General features: G+C 42.3%; 2 protein-coding genes across 2 annotated transcripts in view; both read left to right on the top strand.

Moving 5' to 3' along the window:
- LOC115004627 (kunitz-type protease inhibitor 1-like) overlaps positions 1-8079 on the top strand; it is an 8899-nt gene extending 820 nt beyond the window's left edge. Inside the window, 10 exon segments of the mRNA XM_029426312.1 lie at positions 1140-1297; positions 1618-1759; positions 3073-3243; positions 3467-3502; positions 3596-3724; positions 3837-3887; positions 3962-3975; positions 3977-4133; positions 6622-6684; positions 7518-8079. Coding sequence (XP_029282172.1) covers positions 1140-1297; positions 1618-1759; positions 3073-3243; positions 3467-3502; positions 3596-3724; positions 3837-3887; positions 3962-3975; positions 3977-4133; positions 6622-6684; positions 7518-7699 — 1103 coding nt within the window. The 3' untranslated portion in view covers positions 7700-8079.
- A 230-nt stretch (positions 8080-8309) lies between these two features.
- LOC115004626 (pleckstrin homology domain-containing family G member 3) overlaps positions 8310-20163 on the top strand; it is a 24252-nt gene continuing 12398 nt past the window's right edge. Inside the window, exons 1-4 of the mRNA XM_029426311.1 lie at positions 8310-8437; positions 10061-10116; positions 17051-17505; positions 18584-18684. Of these exons, the coding sequence (XP_029282171.1) occupies positions 10068-10116; positions 17051-17505; positions 18584-18684 (605 nt within the window). The 5' untranslated portion in view covers positions 8310-8437; positions 10061-10067. The remainder of the gene's footprint in view (positions 8438-10060; positions 10117-17050; positions 17506-18583; positions 18685-20163) is intronic.

The following is a 20163-nucleotide window of genomic DNA, read 5'->3' as shown; positions in this document are numbered from 1 at the left end:
GTTATGTTGTTAACTTTGTTAACATACTTTATTTACAAAAACTGAAGCAACTATTAGAAACAAATTGAGCATTTAATTAAGGCTGCACGATAAACACATCGTGAAACTGCAAATATCATTATTTATTCAATGTTCAATTTGTTGAATAAAAGATTGCTTGAAATAATTAATATTTTTATTTAACAAGCAGCTTGTTGTATTTTAGCAGAACTTTAATATGTGTTTATTTATCGTTTGTAATATGAGTATCACATAATAATATCCTGCAGCCCTACATTTAAAACAAACAAGAAGCAATATAATACTAATACATAAATATTTACAGCCACTAAGTGATGCATACATGCTAATAATGAATATATTATTATTTAATGACTATAATTATTCAATACAATATGACTCTTATCGTCGACCTGACTCCTGATCTTAAATTACAATCTTCAGATCATTTTCTTTATGATGACTTATTTATTGACCAGGAGTAAAATAACAATCTAATAAAGATGAAACCAGTGTAATGTTTGTTCCTGGTGCATTCCGCATACACTGCAATAATACAATTATAATAATAAAAAAGCATACATTATTCTATTTCAGTGTTTATAAGTTTAATATATTAAAAATAATTTTGTTATTTTAATTATTACAATCAATGAGTTTAAAATCATTGCAATGTTATTTTTATCAAGTTTAAAATGTATAATGACATTTTTACAGAAAAAAACCAGAATGTATACAATGGTAAATAAATACCATTAAGAATCTGATTCATTGTTTCTATATATAAAATTTTAATATCTGGAATTGATTAATCATTTAGTTTAACTTCTTTACCGCTGTGTGACACCGCGCTGCTGTGTGTGACACCGCGCTGCTGTGTGTGACACAACGCGTGACACCGCGCTGCTGTGTGTGACACCGCGCTGCTGTGTGTGACACCGCGCTGCTGTGTGTGTGTGTGTGACACCGCGCTGCTGTGTGTGACACAGCGCGTGACACCGCGCTGCTGTGTGACACCGCGCTGACACCACGCTGCTGTGTGACACCGCGCTGCTGTGTGACACCGCGCTGACACCGCGCTGCTGTGTGACACCGCGCTGACACCGCGCTGCTGTGTGACACCGCTGCTGTGTGAGCAGGTGAGCAGGCTCCCCCCATCGCCATCGCAGGCCGTGATGTCATCGTTCAGCCCGGCGACGAGGTGACGCTCAACGGCATCCAGAGCCTGGCACTGGGCGACGCCCACATCGCCGAGTACCACTGGACCCAGCAGAGCGGTGACGGCGTCGAAATGCAGGTATAGTCACTGGGGAGGCGGGGCTTAACGCAGGTAACCAATGGGATATCAGCTAGAGATGAACAGGTGCTCTGATTCTAACAAATTCCGGCATCCATGACACCAAACTCCATTCAAAGTTCTTGTGAGTTTTAGTCTTGCTCACACTTTGTTTCAGTACAGGTGAGGGTGCAGATAAATTCGGCACACACGTGGGTTCAGACAGTGCTCAGCTTAAAAATAAATCTCAATTTGTGTGCGTTGTCACAGACAGAATCTCTTAATGTAAGTCCGGCTGAATAAAGTTTTAAATCAAGTTATTTTTGAATGGGGTTCTGCAGAAGACAGACCTGCCTGACCAGGTGCGACTGTCCAACCTGCAGCCGGGCTCATACGACTTCCGGCTGACCGTCACCGACTCCAACGACCAATCACACAGCGCCAACGTCACCGTCCTCGTCCTCAGCCCGGAACTGTCCAGCTGTGAGTGCTCATGGGAAATGTAGTCCCTCCTGCTGTTTGTTTTGCAGGTTTATTGATCAGTCAAACTGCTTTATCGAGAGGTTATTTATTACCGATTTATATATTATTTATTAATCTGTTTTTAAAAGCAGAATCCGTCGACAGTTGATGTTCAGTGAATCAGTGTTTGTAGTTTGACACTTAAGATCCACACCTCGAAACTGGTCCGACTGGAATACCTGCCACACACACACACACACACACACGCACACACACACGGAGTCTGCAGAAACTAAACCTGCTCTGCAACGCTTTCATTTAGTTGTCTTGACTTTCCGTTGACTTCTTTCATCAGATTTCAGTTCAAACTAATGTTTTGATGTTTTGACGGCTGATCGTTTTAGCCGTCAGTTTTGACGCTGTGAGTTTTAAAGTTAAACAGTTTGACGGAGCTCCAGTTTCAGGTTGTAAAAGTGTTGCGCAACATGTAAATACTAAGTGTTGACACACACACACACACACACACACCCTCTTCTTCTATATATATATATATATATATATATATATGTATATGTATATGTATATATATGTATATGTATATGTATGTATATGTATATGTATATATATGTATATGTATATGTATATATATGTATACTGTATATATATCATACCTCTATCTCTATATCTCTCATCTCTCTCTCTCTGTCTATCTAGCTCTCTATATATCTCTGTCTGTATGTATCGTGTATGTCTGTCTGTCTCTGTCTGTCTGTCTGTCTGTCTGTCTGTCTGTCTGTCTGTCTCTCTCTCTCTCTATCTCTCTCTCTCTATCTCTCTCTCTCTCTCTCTCTCTCGTCTCTTTCTGTCTTCTGTCTGTCTGTCCTCTCTCTCTCTCCTCTACTCTCTCTCTCTCTCTATCTACCCCTCTATCTCTCTCCCCATATCTTATCTCTCTATCTCTACTCTCTCTCTGTGTCTCTATCTCTCTTTTCTCTCTCTCTCTGTGTCCCTCCCCTCTCTCTCTCTTCTGTTCTCTTCTCTTTCTGTCTGTCTGTCTGTCTGTCGTTATCTCTCATACTCTCTATCTCATCTCCTCTCTCTCTATCTCTTCTGTCTGTCTGTCTTCTCTCTCTCTGTATGTCTGTATTCTGTCTGTATATATTATATATATATATGTATATATATATATATATATATATATATATATATATATATATATATATATATATATATATATATATATATATATATATATATATATATATATATATATATATATATATATATATATATTGAAGTTATCCACTTTCATAAATGCCAGTTCTCCCCCCCAGTGTACTGTCTGGCTCCGCCGAAGGTCGGTCCGTGTCGCGCTATGTTTCCTCGCTGGCGGTACAACGCTGCAGTGGGCGAATGTAAGCAGTTTGTGTTCGGAGGCTGCAAATCAAACCACAACAACTTCCTGTCCAAGGAAGAGTGTGACTCCGCCTGCACCGGAGTCACAGGTACACACAGTACACATACAGTACACATACAGTACACACACAGTACACATACAGTACACATACAGTACACACATAGTACACACACAGTACACACATAGTACACATACAGTGTACACACACAGTACACACATATGTACACATAGTACACACATAGTACACACACACAGTACACACACAGTACTTTGTAATACTACTGATGATGCATGTTGATGTTTCCCCACAGCGACGTCAGAGAGGAGCGTCACTCTGCCTACTGCTGGTCAGTCCCACAATGCACCTCTTCATATCAGCTCTGCAACATGTTTAGGATGTACAGGATAACGTGTGTGTGTGTGTGTGTGTGTGTGTGTAGAGGAGTGTGGGCCTCCGTGTCGTCCCAACCAGCTGATCTGCCGGAGCGGCTGCTGTCTGGACAGAAGTCTGGAGTGTGACGGTGTGATGCAATGCAGCGACGGGTCGGACGAGGAGCCCTGCAGCAAACGTAACACAAACACACACACACAGTGAGGACCAGGCAAACTTTGTCTGAACCTCACTTTGGTCCTCACAAAGATACACAAACAAGTGCAAACACACATCTTCCTCTTCCTCAGTGAACCAGACCTTCAACCGCCTGCTGGACATCGACGTGAACCAGAGAAAAGGTCAGCCTAACTCTCCTATACATGCTAGCACTGAGGCTAACAAGCTACATGCTAATACTGATTGCACCCCTCAGCTCGGTGTTCGGAGGCCCCCCCTTACCGGTCCGTGTCGGGCCAGTTTCACCCGCTGGTACTACGACCCTCTGAACAGGAAGTGCTCCCGCTTCACCTACGGCGGCTGTGAAGGAAGCGAGAACAACTTCGAGGAGGAAGAGAAGTGCAGCGAGACCTGCAAGGGAGTGACCGGTACAAATACACATATATTATTATATATTTATTTATATGTATATGTATATGTATATATATGTGTGTATATATATATATATATATATATGTATGGATATGTATGTATGTATGTATGGTATGTATGTATGTGTATATATATATATATATTACACACACACATATATATACATATATATATATATATATATATATACACACACACATAGATATACATATATATACATATATATACATATATATATATATATATATATATATATATATATATATATATATATATATATATATATACAGTATATCTCAAAAGTGAGTACACCCTTTAGATTTTTGCAAATATTCTGTTATATCCTTTCAGGGGATAACATTATCCTACTGAAACTTTGATATAACTTAAAGTAGTCAGTGTGCTGCTTGAATAACAGTATAGATTTATTGTCCTTTGAAAATTACTCAGTACACAGCTGTTAATGTCTAAACAGCTGGCAACAAAAGTGAGTACACCCCATAGTGAACATGTCCTAATTGTGCCCAATGATGTTGTTTTCCCGCCCTGGTGTCATGTGACTCGTTAGTGTTACAAGGATTCAGGTGTAAATGATAAGCAGGGCTGTTAAATTTGGTGTTTTGGGCACAATTCTCTCTGAATGCTGGACAACATGGCACCTCATGGCAAGGAACTCTCTGAGCGGCTGAAAAAAAGGATTATTGCGCTTCACAAAGATGGCCTTGGCTATAAGAAGATTGCCAACACCATGAAAATGAGTTGCAGCACAGTGGCTAAGATCATACAGCGGTTTTCCAGGACAGGTTCCACTCGGAACAGGCCTCGCCAGGGTCGACCAAAGAAGTTGAGTCCACGTGCTCAGCGTCATATCCAGAGGTTGGTTTCCAAAAATAGACGTGCGAGTGCTTCCAGCATTGCTGCAGAGGTTGCAGAAGTGGGATGTCAGCCTGTCAGTGCCCAGACCATACGCCGCACACTGCATCAAATCGGTTTGTATGGCCGTCGCCCCAGACAGAAGCCCCTTCTGAAACCGATGCATAAGAAAGCCCGCAAACAGTTTGCTGAAGACAATGAATCCAAGAACATGAGTTACTGGAACCATGTCCTGTGGTCTGATGAGACCAAAATAAACCTGTTTGGGTCAGATGGTGTCCGGCGTGTGTGGCGGCACCCTGGTGAGGAGTACCAAGACAAATGTGTTTTGCCTACAGTCAAGCATGGTGGTGGCAGCATCATGGTCTGGGGCTGCATGAGTGCTGCCGGCACTGGGGAGCTGCATTTCATTGAGGGACACATGAATTCCAATATATACTGTGACATCCTGCAGCAGAGCATGATCCCCTCTCTTCGGAAACTGGGCCGTAGGGCAGTTTTCCAACATGATAATGACCCTAAACACACCTCCAAGATGACAACGGCCTTGCTGAAGAAGCTGAAGGTTAAGGTGATGGACTGGCCAAGTATGTCTCCAGACCTAAACCCAATTGAGCACATGTGGGGCATCCTCAAGAGGAAGGTGGAGGAGTGCAAGGTGTCCAACATCCGTGCGCTCCGTGATGTCGTCGTGGAGGAGTGGAAGAAGATTCCAGAAGCAACCTGTGCAGCTCTGGTGAATTCCATGCCCAGGAGGGTTAAAGCAGTGCTAGATAACAATGGTGGTCACACAAAATATTGACACTTTGGGCACAATTTAGACATGTTCACTATGGGGTGTACTCACTTTTGTTGCCAGCTGTTTAGACATTAACAGCTGTGTACTGAGTAATTTTCAAAGGACAATAAATCTATACTGTTATTCAAGCAGCACACTGACTACTTTAAGTTATATCAAAGTTTCAGTAGGATAATGTTATCCCCTGAAAGGATATAACAGAATATTTGCAAAAATCTAAAGGGTGTACTCACTTTTGAGATATACTGTATATATATATATATATATATATATATATATACATACATACATACATACATACATACATACATACATACATACATACATACATACATACATACATACATACATACACATATATATATATATACATACATACATACATACATACATACATACATACATACATACATACATACATACATACATACATATATACACTCACTCACTCACTCACTCACTCACACACACACACACAGGTGTCCCCCGGCAGTCTAAGCCCGTACCAGCATAACTAGGGGCTGATCCAAGGCAAACCTGAGCCAGCCCTAACTATAAGCTTTATCGAAAAGGAAAGTCTTTAGCCTGCTCTGAAATCTCTTAAAGTACTGTATGTTGACATACTACGTTGTGTGAAGTACTAGCATGTCGTAGCACACGGTGGGATTAGTAATCACACCGGTTTTCCAGTTATTCACAAAGTATGTTGTGATTCAGAGCAGCGTAGTTGAGATAACTTTCTGTTTTCCTTTTCCCGAATGTGACTTCCTGCTTTATTTTGTTACTTCCTCTGTGTCTGTGTCTCTCTGCAGAGGACAACGTGTTCTTCAGAGGGATGTTTTTCCGTTTTGGGGCGGAAGATGAAAGTGACTCAGGTGACAACTTTTACTTACAATATGGTGGACAGTTTGTTTTGATGACTTTTGGTGGTAGAACAGAAGTACTCACCAACTAGTTGTCCAAAAATGCAATTCTTGCAGAAATCTCTAAAATTCCTAAAGTGTTTGATACCAATTCACAGCATGCATTTTGTTGTGGTGCTCTTCAAAGTCTTGGTGTCTTAATGTGGTATTACAGATTTATAAGAGTCGTATACAGTTGACCTTCTATCTCCCCCTAAAAAAAGAGAAAGTGGGTCTCTGTGGGTCTTTAAGGGTCTTTAAGGGTCTCTGTGGGTCTCTAAGGGTCTCTGTGAGTCTTTAAGGGTCTCTGTGGGTCTTTAAGGGTCTATGTGGGTCTCTAATAGTCTCTGTGGGTCTATGTGGGTTGACTGTCGGTCTTTCAGGGTCTCTAAGGGTCTGTGTGGGTCTCTAAGGGTCTCTGTGGGTCTTTAAGGGTCTCTGTGAGTCTTTAGGGGTCTTTAAGGGTCTCTGTGGGTCTCTGTGGGTCTCTGTGGGTTGACTGTGGGTCTCTCAGGGTCTCTCTGGGTCTCTAAGGGTCTCTGTGGGTCTCTAAGGGTCTCTGTGAGTCTTTAAGGGTCTCTGTGGGTTTTTAAGGGTCTATGTGGGTCTCTAAGAGTCTCTGTGGGTCTATGTGGGTTGACTGTGGGTCTCTCAGGGTCTCTAAGGGTTGACTGTGGTACACATTTCTTCTGAAATATGGTCCCATGGCGGTTGGTGGGAAAGGGGCAGGACCTCGCCTCTCTGTTAGTACACAGTCATAGTAAAAGTGTGTGAGCTAACAGGAAGCCTCACCGTCTCATCCTCAGGAAACATAGCGCTGGCCGTCTGTCTGTCGGTGGCGATCTTGGCTCTGTTGGCGATCCTGACCTACTGCTTCCTCAAGTCCAGGAAGGAGCGCTCCCATAGGCCCGTCGCCGCAGGCCCCGCCCACGTCGCGCTGTCAGAGCAGGACACGCTCGTTTACAACAGCACCACCAAACCCGTGTAACCTCATCACCGCGGTCACCACGACGACTGCCATTCTGACTTTCATCAGTATTTGATGTAGAAAAAGCATAAAGTCTGTGTTACCACAGAAACCAGTGTATTTACCTTTAGCATGTAATAACATGTATTTTCTGTACAAATGTGTTTTTTCAGTGCGTTGGGTTTCTGCTCTCATATATTTCATATCAGTTTGTGTTTAATATATTTCTGAATTGTGTGTGTTTGGGTCTCAGGTTCACTTTGTTTTAACTCAGATTTAAAATGATTGTTTTCAATATGTAAATATTAAGTTCTTTGTGTTGGTCTCAGGTAATATCTGCTGCCGTTTTTAATGTTTTTAAACTTCTGTTTCTCAATAAAGTCACTGGAAACTGAAAAACATTCCCCTTGTTTCTGAAGCTGTCTGACAACTCAACTGTGCAAGGCCAGGAGCTGCTTTTATTCCATATATTCCAAGTTTACATTATATTTCTATACAATAATTTCCTAAACACCATGCCATAATGTATACATATACATATAAGTAAGGCCAGAGTCCCTCTTCAGCCGTGCATGCGGGCAGTAAAGGGAATATCTGCTCTTGGAGAACCCTCTGCTGGTTCTCAGAGGAACCCTCTCGACTACAGCGTTTGAATGAGGCGCATGCGCAGAGGCTCGCTGTGTGGGACGGACAGATTTTAATGAGTTTATGTTTGCAGTGAAACTGAACACAAGTTGTATTGCATTGGAGTGGACAGAGGTGAGTGAGATGTTTTTTATCCGCATTGTTAAAGTGTTTTAAGAATATTTACTGTAAATGTTTCTGAACTCGTTTGATTCTCTGTGAATCGACACGGAAGTGTCTAACCTGCTTCACTTTACACGGCAACACTGCAAAACACTTAAAAAGTTGAACCGACCCTGGTGTTTGTTTTCTTCTGCTGGAAACCTTATATTACTTAAAACAAATCCTACTTTTATTAAGTCAGGACATGTTAAAGTTCGCTAGCTGTTCTTGTAGCTTGTAGGTGTGGTTGCTGATGCAGAACTCCATTAGGAAATCTTGAAATTAAAGATATTACGTGTTTCTCTGAATAAATGCCAATTTCCTATTACAAACCCTGATGATGTTTAGAATCACATGGAAGCAGTATTTATTCGGCATTAATCTAATAAGAAAGAGACTGTATACGTTTCGTATATATATAACTTTTGCCGATTGTTCTGCAGCCGCTCGCCTCCAGAACACGCCCAAACAGCGGCAGCGCTGAGACACTGGGAAACAAGTCTGAACTCTTATATAGATTATATAGAGATTTCTTCAGATTAACAGCTGCTTGGGGAACTGTATCAAGCCGAAGTTAAACTTGGATTTAACCGATTCATAAAAAAACAATGTGATGTTTCTATTGTTGCCGAAAAGCAAAAATAACCTTAAATCAAGCATTTTTAAACGGTGATTCGTGTCAGAGCATAGAGGCTGCAAGAAAGATCTGTCTGCCTGTCAGATGGGTGTGTGTGTGTGTGTGTGTGCGTCTGTGTGTGTGTGTCTGTGTGTGTGTGCGTGTGCGTGTGTGTCTGTGTCTGTGCGTGCGTGTGTGTGTGCATGTGTGTGTGCGTGCGTGTGTGTGTGCGTGTCTGTGTGCGTGTGCGTGTGTGTGTGAGTGAGTGTGTGCGTGTGCGTGTGTGTGCGTGTGTGTGTGCGTGTCAGAGATTGATTTATCTAGTTTTAAAGAGCAGTTAATCAATGAAATAAAAAAGGAACATCCACAATAATTGAAATTAAAGGAGGAAGTGAGTCAATGTGTCTCCATGGTAACCAGCATGCTCAGGCAGCGACATACGTGATAACAATAAAAAATAAAACACATTTTTCTTTGAATACTTAAAGATGTGAAAGGTTCTTGTTTCACTGTCGCACCTTTTTTTACCCAGCATTCACAGAGAACACCTGAACTTCAGGTTAATGAGATGTTAATGATATGCAATATGCAATTATGATATGAGTGTTTGTGAGGCGGTCGGCCGGTTCTCCTGTCCTCTCAGAGGCCTTCATCATCCCTCAGACAGCTGACTCAAGTGACTTTACAGATCTCACACACACACTCACTCACTCACTCACTCACTCACTCACTCACTCACTCACACACACACACACAGGCCTGTCATAATAACTGCTTTTGTTGGACGATGTAATAATTGCGATACAATATATTTTAGTCATTATAAGATCATTTTATGACCCAACAGAGAATCAGTGATTTTATCTCCTGACTGAATTTACTGTTGTGTCAGTCTGACAAACTAAACAAACTACAGCACACTAAATGTGTGGAGATGTACACACACGTGTCTATAAACCTGTGTGTGTGTGTGTGTGTAGGTGTGTGATGCCTGAAGGATCTCGCAGCTCCTCCTATGACGTCTTCATGGATGACGGTAAGAAACACTTCTTCTTCATGTTCACACACATTTAGAAAACCGTTAGTTTAAAGATGTCGTAGTGTCTTTGAACACATCGTTCTGAGACCGGGTGATGAAGATGATGAATCCCACTGAAGTTATTCATCCTGATCGAGGACATGGTTTTATTGTTATTATTCTATATTATTACATTTTATTGATATTCAATTGTATTATTATTCTATTTTATAGTTATTCTTTATTAATATTATATTTTATATTTATTATTATATTTTATTAGTATTGTATTTTACACAATATCTTTTCATTTGTTTTCTGTGTATTTTGATTAATATGTGTCCGATTTTAAAGATGTTTTATTGTGTTGAGTTGACTATGAAACTGTCTGCCAGTGTTTCAGGGTTTAAAGCTGTTTCCTGTGACTCTGCAGGTGTTTAGTTTACAGTGCGCTGCAGAGACACACCTGATATCTAAATATTTGTTCTGCTTTGTTTGTTTGTGATGATGATGAGCCGACGACTATTAACAAGTCAGTTACTATTTACTCATGAAGCCGAGACACTGCAGCTCAGAACACGTTCATGCTCTGCTCAATATTCATCTTCTCTAACATCTTCTTCAGACGAGAGGAACATGAGAACATCAGAGTGTGTGTGTGTGTGTAACTGTGTGTAGATTTAAACTCTCCACAGCTACATTACATAATGCCTCATGTACATATTAAACACTTGTAATATAAAGTTGTGTTGATGTGAGTCATGAAGTGGGGAAGCTTCATGATATCTGTTAGTTACATGTTTGACCCTGTTCACCTGTAGTGTGTAGCTTTTTCTTACACTCTTCAGCAGAAGTCTCCACTTCAGCAGCACTTACATACACCAAACTTTCCACTTTCATTCCTCTCTATATTCTGAAGCTTTGTGCAGAGGGCTTTGTTCACATGTCACTCACAGCTCATGTTATACACGCTACACTCACTACATGCAGGAGATGCACAGAGTTCTGTGTGTTGACAGGATTTAGTGATTTATGGAGGGATACAAAGACAGATCCAGAATCTGTACACACCTTTGACATGTGAACAACATGAAACACTTTGAACCTGCTTTATCCAGGCTTCACTTTACATCTGGACATGGAGCACATCAGCATACATTTAATAACATAATGACTATTTACATATTTAAACATCACATTCAGAAAGCTTGTGATACAAAGAATGATTGTGTTAATGTGAGTAATGAAGTGCAGAACTGTTTTCCCTCTGAGTTTGACGGCCTGATTAAAGAAAATTGATTTAATAGATAAAGTAGATTTTCTCATAAAATATGACGACAGACATTCAAAGCAGAGACGGAGAGATGAGAGTCCGACGGAAACCAGTGTGTTCTCCTCCGGCTGTGTACTAGTCCGGCTGTGTTCTGTGTTCTGGCCCGGCTGTGTAGTAAGCGCAGGGGGAATCCTCTGCTTCACCTCATGACCTTCTCCTGGTTGGGAAAGGGGAAGTCAGTGTGTCCAGTCCAGCAGGTGGCGTCTCACCTAATTGGCTAATTGGATTAAGCCCCGCCCCCTCCAGTCAGAGCTGCAGGTAGACTGGCGCTGACAGATGAGTCCTGGTTTCAGTCGGACCCTCGTCTCCCTCTGTCTCCGGGCTCTGCAGACGCTCTGTTCAAGGTAGGCTGGGACTTCACAGCTTTGACACAAACACATTAATTGTATTTAGAGCAGGAAGTCAGCAGGTCTGTTGAATGTGTGACTCTCACAGAGACATCATTCTGCAGCCGGTTGTTGTAATGGTGTCTCCACAGAGTGTGGGGCTGCACAGCTGGACTCTGCACAGCTGGACTCTGCACAGCTGATTCTTTGATGGTGACATGTTTACAGCTGCTCTGTGAAAACATTATTCTGTAGATTACAGAACTCCTCATGCAGAAGGAAGATGCTGGTTCTCTGTGCTGGATTACCTCATCTCCTAATCCTCATTATTACAGATTAGACACACACACACACACACACACACACTCCCTTCAGTTGAAGACTACGCAGTCATTTTGTAGTTTTTATTCTTCTGTTCATTAAAACTGTTCATTGTTAGTTCAAGGACATGTTGTAAATATGAGGGCTGGTTGTTTTTTCTCATCTTAAATCCATTAATTTGTTTCTTGATTTTATTATGTTTGTTGCTGCAGATCTTAGTGATAACTCAATTAATTAGCTAATTATCGTTTTCTATTTATCGTTTGAAATAAATAACTTGTGTTTCTACGGATTCGCATCCAGTCACGTCGTCTAAATTAATAAAACTTACGTTTCTCCCAAAACCAGATTTTGAGGGAATATTATTTAGTTTATATTTGACATTAACACATTTATTTATATTTCTCTATAATTTCACTTGAAACTTTTCATTTCGCACTAAAGTAAACGTATAGTAAATATATAAATATCCGCACCAGCGAAGAAGAAGATTCAGGAGCTGTATTGTGATTGGCTGCAGCTCCTCCTCATGCAGCAAACTTAATAAAAATAAATAATATGTGCAAGAACTTAATGCTGCAATAGGAAAATGCAGGAATAATTAGAATATGTAAAGTTGCTGTAAACTGTAAAATGAGGAGGTTGTATAAATACATGAAGAACATTATGGTATGAACACGTAGTAACAATACATAGTTGTGAGTGTATTTGTATTTAAATATGTGGATTATTAACACATGTAAGTTAACGTGTACCACATTAGTTTCTCTGTATTAGTGTTTCTGGTGAGACATGCAGGCTGATATCGAGGCTCCGCCTGCAAACTGTCCGACAGGAAGTGATGAGTCTGCCAGGAAGTGATGAGTCCGACAGGAAGTGATGAGTCCGACAGGAAGTGATGAGTCCGACAGGAAGTGATGATTCCACAGGAAGTGTTGAGTCAGACAGGAAGTGATGCGTTCCGCACTCAATGTTCTTCCTTCTGAGGACACGCTGCAGAACTTCCTTTTAGAAATCTGCCGTTTTTATGCTGTGCTGTCGGATCCACACGCAGCCTCCACATGTTTATCTTTAACAGTTTAATTTTAAATGCATGACAGTGGTGCACCAGATGTATTTTTAAACATTTGAATCATAAACTCATTGGTTGTATAGATATGACCCCCCCGGATTCACAGCCCTGCTGTGTGATGTTCAGGCTGATACAAGCTGGAGACATCAATGTGTCCTGTTGTGTCTCCTGAACAGTCGGCACATTATGCTGCCTCATGATCCCGCCCCCCCGAGACGCTCAGAGACACAAACAAAACCCCCCCCTCCATCAGTCTGTTTCTCACACACTCGTTTGGACTCTTGGTTGCAGCAGAAACATGGAGAATTTCGGTATTTTTCAGTGTCCCATAATCATCATGGGAACACTGCATTCTGGGAGTTGAGGTTTAACACTTGGTTTGTGAGGACCGCACTTTAATTACAGGTTTTTCACAATAAAGTAACAACAAATTATTTAAAAAAAAACTCTTCAGTAACTCCTCCTTCTCCTCTTCAGCTCCTCCTCCTCCTCCACCTTCTCCTCTTCCTTCAGTAACTTCTCTCCTGGTAAAGTTAAAGGAGGTGTGTTCATGTGTCTCACCCCGTCAGTTGGGCTGAATGTCGGGAAGTTTGTAGTGAGGGATCCTATTGGAGTTGATGGGGTATCAGAGGAGCATGTGGCACAGCTGAGGAGGAGGAGGAGCTGTGACAACTCGGAGTTGAGACCAGGAGAAAGAGTTGCAGTCTTACACACCTCTCTGTGCTTCTTTCCGGCCCCACGACCACTGAAACTAATCAAGTCTATGGTTAACAGAAGAGGAGTTATACATGAAAACATAATTAAAATAAACACCACCGCTGCAAAAGTGCAACTAAATCGAAACATTAAATGTGGGCTCTTAAACATCAGATCTTTATCAACGAAAGCTGGATTGGTAAATGATTTAATATCAGATAATAAGATTGATTTATTTTATCTCACTGAAACCTGAGACATGAAGAATATGTCTAAATGAATCCACTCCACCTGGTCATATTAATACTCACATTCCTCAAGACTCAAACCTCTTGATCAATCCTAAACCTAAACTAAACTATAACTCTTTTGAAAGCCTTGTTCTGACAGAGGGTCTAAGGACAGAGGGTCTAAGGACAGAGGGTCTAAGGACAGAGGGTCTAAGGACAGAGGGTCTAAGGACAGAGAGTCTAAGGAGGGTCTAAGGACAGAGGGTCTGGACAGAGAGTCTAAGGACAGAGTCTAAGGACCGAGGGTCTAAGGACCGAGGGTCTAAGGACAGAGTGTCTAAAGACAGAGGGTCTGAGGACAGAGTGTCTAAAGACAGAGGGTCTGAGGACAGAGGGTCTAAGGACAGAGTGTCTAAAGACAGAGGGTCTAAGGACAGAGTGTCTAAAGACAGAGGGTCTAAGGACAGAGTGTCTAAAGACAGAGGGTCTGAGGACAGAGGGTCTAAGGACAGAGGGTCTGAGGACAGAGGGTCTAAACACAGAGGGTCTAAGGACAGAGTGGTCGTAACCTGTACTGTCTGTAAACACTGAGACAAATGTATATTTTGTGATATTGGGCTATATAAATAAATTACAGGGGTATCACACTTCTCAGCCTCCCTGGTAAAGTCTACTCCAAGGTACTGGAAAGGAGGGTTCGGCCGGTAGTCGAACCACTGATTGAAGAGGAACAATGCGGATTCCGTCCTGGTCGTGGAACAACGGACCAACTCTTCACTCTCGCAAGGATCCTGGAGGGGGTCTGGGAGTACGCCCATCCGGTCTACATGTGTTTTGTGGATCTGGAGAAGGCGTATGACCGGGTCCCCCGGGTGATACTGTGGGAGGTGCTGTGGGAGTATGGGGTGAGGGGGTCACTTCTGAGGGCCATCCGATCCCTGTACGCCCAAACCGAGAGTTGTTTCCGGATACTCGGCAGTAAGTCGGATACGTTTCCAGTGAATGTTGGCCTCCGCCAGGGCTGCGCTTTATCACCAATCCTGTTCGTGATTTTCATGGATAGGATATCGAGGCGTAGTCGTGGAGGAGAGGGGTTGCAGTTCGGTGGCCTGAGGATCTCATAGCTGCTCTTTGCAGATGATGTGGTCCTGATGGCATCATCGGTCTGTGACCTTCATCACTCACTGGATCGGTTCGCAGCCAAGTGTGAAGCAGTTGGGATGAGGATCAGCACCTCAAACTCTGAGGCCATGGCTCTCAGCAGGAAACCGGTGGATTGCCTACACCGGGTAGGGAATGAGCCTTTACCCCAAGTGAAGGAGTTCAAGTACCTCGAGGTCTTGTTCGTGAGTGAGGGGACGATAGAGCGAGAGATTGGCCGGAGAATCGGAGCAGCGGGGGCGGTACTACAGTCACCTTACCGTACCGTTGTGACGAAAAGAGAGCTGAGCCAGAAGGCAAAGCTCTCAATATACCGGTCGATCTTAGTTCCTATCCTCATGAAGGCTGGGTCATGACCGAAAGAACGAGATCACGGGTACAAGCGGCTGAAATGGGTTTTCTCAGACGGGTGGCTGGCATCTCCCTTAGAGATAGGGTGAGAAGCTCAGCCATCCGTGAGAGACTCGGAGTAGAGCCGCTGCTCCTTTACGTTGAAAGGACCCAGTTGAGGTGGTTCGGGCATCTAGTAAGGATGCCACCTGGGCGCCTCCCTAGGGAGGTGTTCCATGCACGTCCAGCTGGGAGGAGACTCGGTGGAGAGATTATATCTCCTCACTGGCCTGGGAACGCCTCAGGATTCCCCCAGTCGGAGCTGGAGGATGTGGCCCGGAGAAGGGAAGATTGGGGTTCCTTACTGGAGCTGCTGCCCCCGCGACCCGATCCCGGATAAGCGGTGGACAATGGATGGATGGATGGAGTTTCTGTCGGAGCAAAAGTCAGGGGCATCTAAGAGCCCGATTAATCTGCGTTAATATTTTTCGACAGCCCTAATATATATATATATATATATATATATATATATATATATATATATATATATATATATATATATATATATATATATATATATATATATATATATATATATAGAATACAGAATCAAACTATAATTTATATTTATATAATTTATATTTATATACACACCGTTAAGTCGTCATAGTAACGATGCGGCAGAAGGAAATGTGAAGGTCAGACGCTGCTAAACAGAAGATGAAATATATGTTCGTAATCTGAAGATATCTTCACGATCTTTCCTCTGATGTAGAAGGTAAGCGGGAAACTGGAGGTTTTCTCATTCACTTCAATAGAGTGGACGTGTGGACATTGGAAGTACTGCAGCCGGCTGGACAAGATGACAAGTTTATTTTTTACAACAATATTTAAAAGGCACAATGAGGACGATTTGTGCTCCGGCGCTTCACCTCTTCGCTATATTTAAGTTTTTTTCCTGTTGCAAGTGTCACCGCCACACCTATATGTATATATATGTATATATGTATATATGTATATATATGTATATATGTGTGTATATATGTGTGTGTGTGTATATATATATATATATATATATGTGTGTGTATATATATATATATATATATATATATATATATATATATATATATATATATATATATATATATATATATATATATATATATATATATATATGTGTGTGTATATATATATATATATATGCTTTTAAATAAATAATATATAATAAATCAAGTAAAGGAATGGATTTATGACCCAAGACAAAACGAGAGCATCATTGTTAAACGATCTTTTTGTCTCAAATATCGTTGAGAGCCAATAATTGAAAATAAAATGTCCCTAAATAATCACAATTCAGTATTTTTAGTTTTTGCTGTTTGATTTTGTCACATTTCGATCAACAATTAACCAAAAAGATTTATTGCGTCGTCCAGGTCATTACAGTTTACTGCAGACCTGTCAATCACCCCCCCTCTCTCCTCAGAGTCCCCCCGCCTGTCCATCAGCAGTAATGAGCGCGTTCCGTCGGCCGCGCCGTCCGACACCTCGGACTGCCGCCCGGCGAGCCTGATCTCCACTCTGTCCTCGGGCTCCGGATCCTCCCGAGAAGACAACCTCACCCCGCCACTGCCGTCCGCCCAGACCTCCGACATCGACCTGGACCCGAGCTCTGAGGGCGGCGCTGCAGAGGGCGAGGGGGGGTCGTGGCCACGCCCAGAGCCCGACAGGAAGGGGCGGCGCCTCCGCCTCACACGCAACAACAACAACAACAACAAAGAGTCTACGTCGGGTCGTGCTGCCAGCCGGCGCCGGCAGGCGTCGCCGCTCGTCACCAGGAGCATGGCCCCGAACCCTCAGCTGACCTACCTGGACCGCGTCGTCATGGAGATCATCGAGACGGAGAGGATGTACGTCAGAGACCTGCGCATGATCGTAGAGGTGAGTCCATACACGCCATGCTCTTATTATGAAAACTGCTTCATAAACTGACTGTTTATCCAGTTTTAAGACACTTTGTACATCCTGGTGTTTTTAACTCTATATTTGAAGGATGAAGGATTTTAGTCCTGAACGTCTGGATCTTAAGTTCTCAGAGAAACAAGCTGACAAACGTTAGTGGCAGCCGAACAGCGTGCAGGAGAAACTCTGATGTTTAACCTTTGAACCAGAGGAGAGAAGAACTTCCATGATGCACCTCTGCTGCACCACCACAAACTCCAGCTCTTACTGTAGTTTTAATACGGAGCCTCCTGGTGGCCGCTCCACTGGACCCAAATCAAAGTGCGAGACAGGAGGGACAAAAAATAAGTCATTTTTGAAGTTGTGGGGACAGAGGACGGGGACAGAGGACGGGGAAGTGTTTGAGCTGCGAGTGATTCCTCTAAATGCAGTCACACCGTCACAGACTATAATTACCAGATTAAGACGTTCTGGATTAACTGTTTATGTAACAGTGAGGATCACAGATAAACCTGCAGACAGACACTCGTCCTGCAGACAGACAGACAGACAGACACTCGTCCTGCAGAAACACACACAGACACTCGTCCTGCAGACAGACACTCGTCCTGCAGACAGACACTCGTCCTGCAGACAGACAGACAGACACTCGTCCTGCAGACAGACAGGCAGACAGACAGACACTCGTCCTGCAGACAGACAGACAGAGAGACACTCGTCTTGCAGACAGACAGACAGACAGACAGAGAGACACTCGTCCTGCAGACAGACAGATGGGTTGAATGAAACAAGCATTTTTTAAATAAACTTTATTTACATTCATGAGCCAAATGAAATCCCAGAATGAAAAACAATGAAATGTAATATAATACCCAGCAACAACATGATATAAAACATGTATAAAAGGTAAACATTGTTTATGATTGAGGATATTTAAAATGATTAAATGTCGACACATAAACTATATTTATTTACTGTTCACATGTTGACATGCTGTACGTGGAGAACGTTTATACAGCTCCTGTTTCACATTAATGCTGATGATGTTTTGTAACAGGACTACCTGGCTCACATCATCGACCAGTGCGACCTGTCCATCCGCCCGGAGCAGGTGTGTGCTCTGTTCGGGAACATCGAGGACATCTACGAGTTCAACAGGTGCTTCTTATGAGGAGGATGAGGATGATGATGAGGATGATGATGAGGATGAGGATGAGTATGATGAGGATGAGGAGTATGATAAGGATGAGGATGATGATGAGGATGATGATGAGGATGAAGATGATGAGGATGAGGAGGATGAGGAGGATGATGATGAAGAGGAGGATGATGATGAGAAGGATGATGAGGATGAGGAGGATGATGATGATGAGGGATGATGAGGATGAGGAGTATGATGAGGATGAGGAGGATGATGATGAAGAGGAGGATGATGATGAGAAGGATGATGAGGAGGAGGATGATGATGAGGATGATGATGATGATGAGGATGAGGAGGATGAGGAGGATGATGAGGAGGAGGATGATGATGATGAGGAGGATGATGAGGAGGATGATGATGAGGATGATGATGAAGAGGAGGATGATGATGAGGATGATGATGAGGATGATGATGAGGAGGATGATGATGATGAGGAGGATGATGAGGAGGAGGATGAGGAGGAGGATGATGATGAGGAGGATGAGGAGGAGGATGATGATGAGGATGATGAGGAGGATGATGATGAGGATGAGGAGGATGATGATGAGGAGGAGGATGATGATGAGGAGGATGATGAGGATGATGAGGAGGATGAGGAGGATGATGATGATGAGGAGGATGATGATGAGGAGGAGGATGAGGAGGATGATGATGATGAGGAGGATGATGAGGAGGATGATGATGATGAGGAGGATGATGATGAGGAGGAGGATGATGAGGAGGATGATGATGAGGAGGAGGATGATGATGATGAGGAGGAGGATGATGAGGAGGATGATGATGAGGAGGATGATGATGATGAGGAGGATGAGGAGGATGATGATGTCATTGAGGTTCATCCTGCAGATCTTACTGAATAAACCAGAAAAATACAATAACAGTATATAAATAATAAATATAATAGTAATAATGAAATAAATACATTATATAGTAAATAGTACCCTAACACTATAAAAAGAATAATAATAAAGTACGTAAAGTTTTAATAATAAATAATAATAATACATAACAAACACAACAATAATAATAATAATAATTAATCTACTTGAACTTTTAAAATGTTTTTTCTTTTAATGGGAGATGAGTTAAAGAGGTAAAATTAGTTTTATTATCACACAAACTGACAGCTCCACCTGCTGGACAGCTGGCAGCACTACACCTGCTGTGAGAGCAGGACCACGTTCAGTTCTGTATTACGAAGTTTAACATTTGATCTTTGCTCCATTTAGTCCTCGAGTATGATTTTCTTCCTGTTCGGACTCTTTCGTTATGTTTTTCTGAGTCTCTGAAGTTAAAGTAATAAAGAGTTAAATTAATGATGAATAAAGACTTCACCAGTTTATATTCACAGACTTTAAAGGTCCATTCTGGAGCTTTTCATCGCTTCACATGATCTTCATCAGCGGATTCACTCGCCACTGAAATGTAGATGTTCA

The sequence above is a fragment of the Cottoperca gobio genome, unplaced genomic scaffold (assembly GCF_900634415.1).
Source record: "Cottoperca gobio unplaced genomic scaffold, fCotGob3.1 fCotGob3_155arrow_ctg1, whole genome shotgun sequence".
NCBI lineage: Eukaryota > Metazoa > Chordata > Actinopteri > Perciformes > Bovichtidae > Cottoperca > Cottoperca gobio.
Note: the sequence above shows the minus strand (reverse complement) of the source record. Positions and strands in the feature narration are given on the sequence as shown.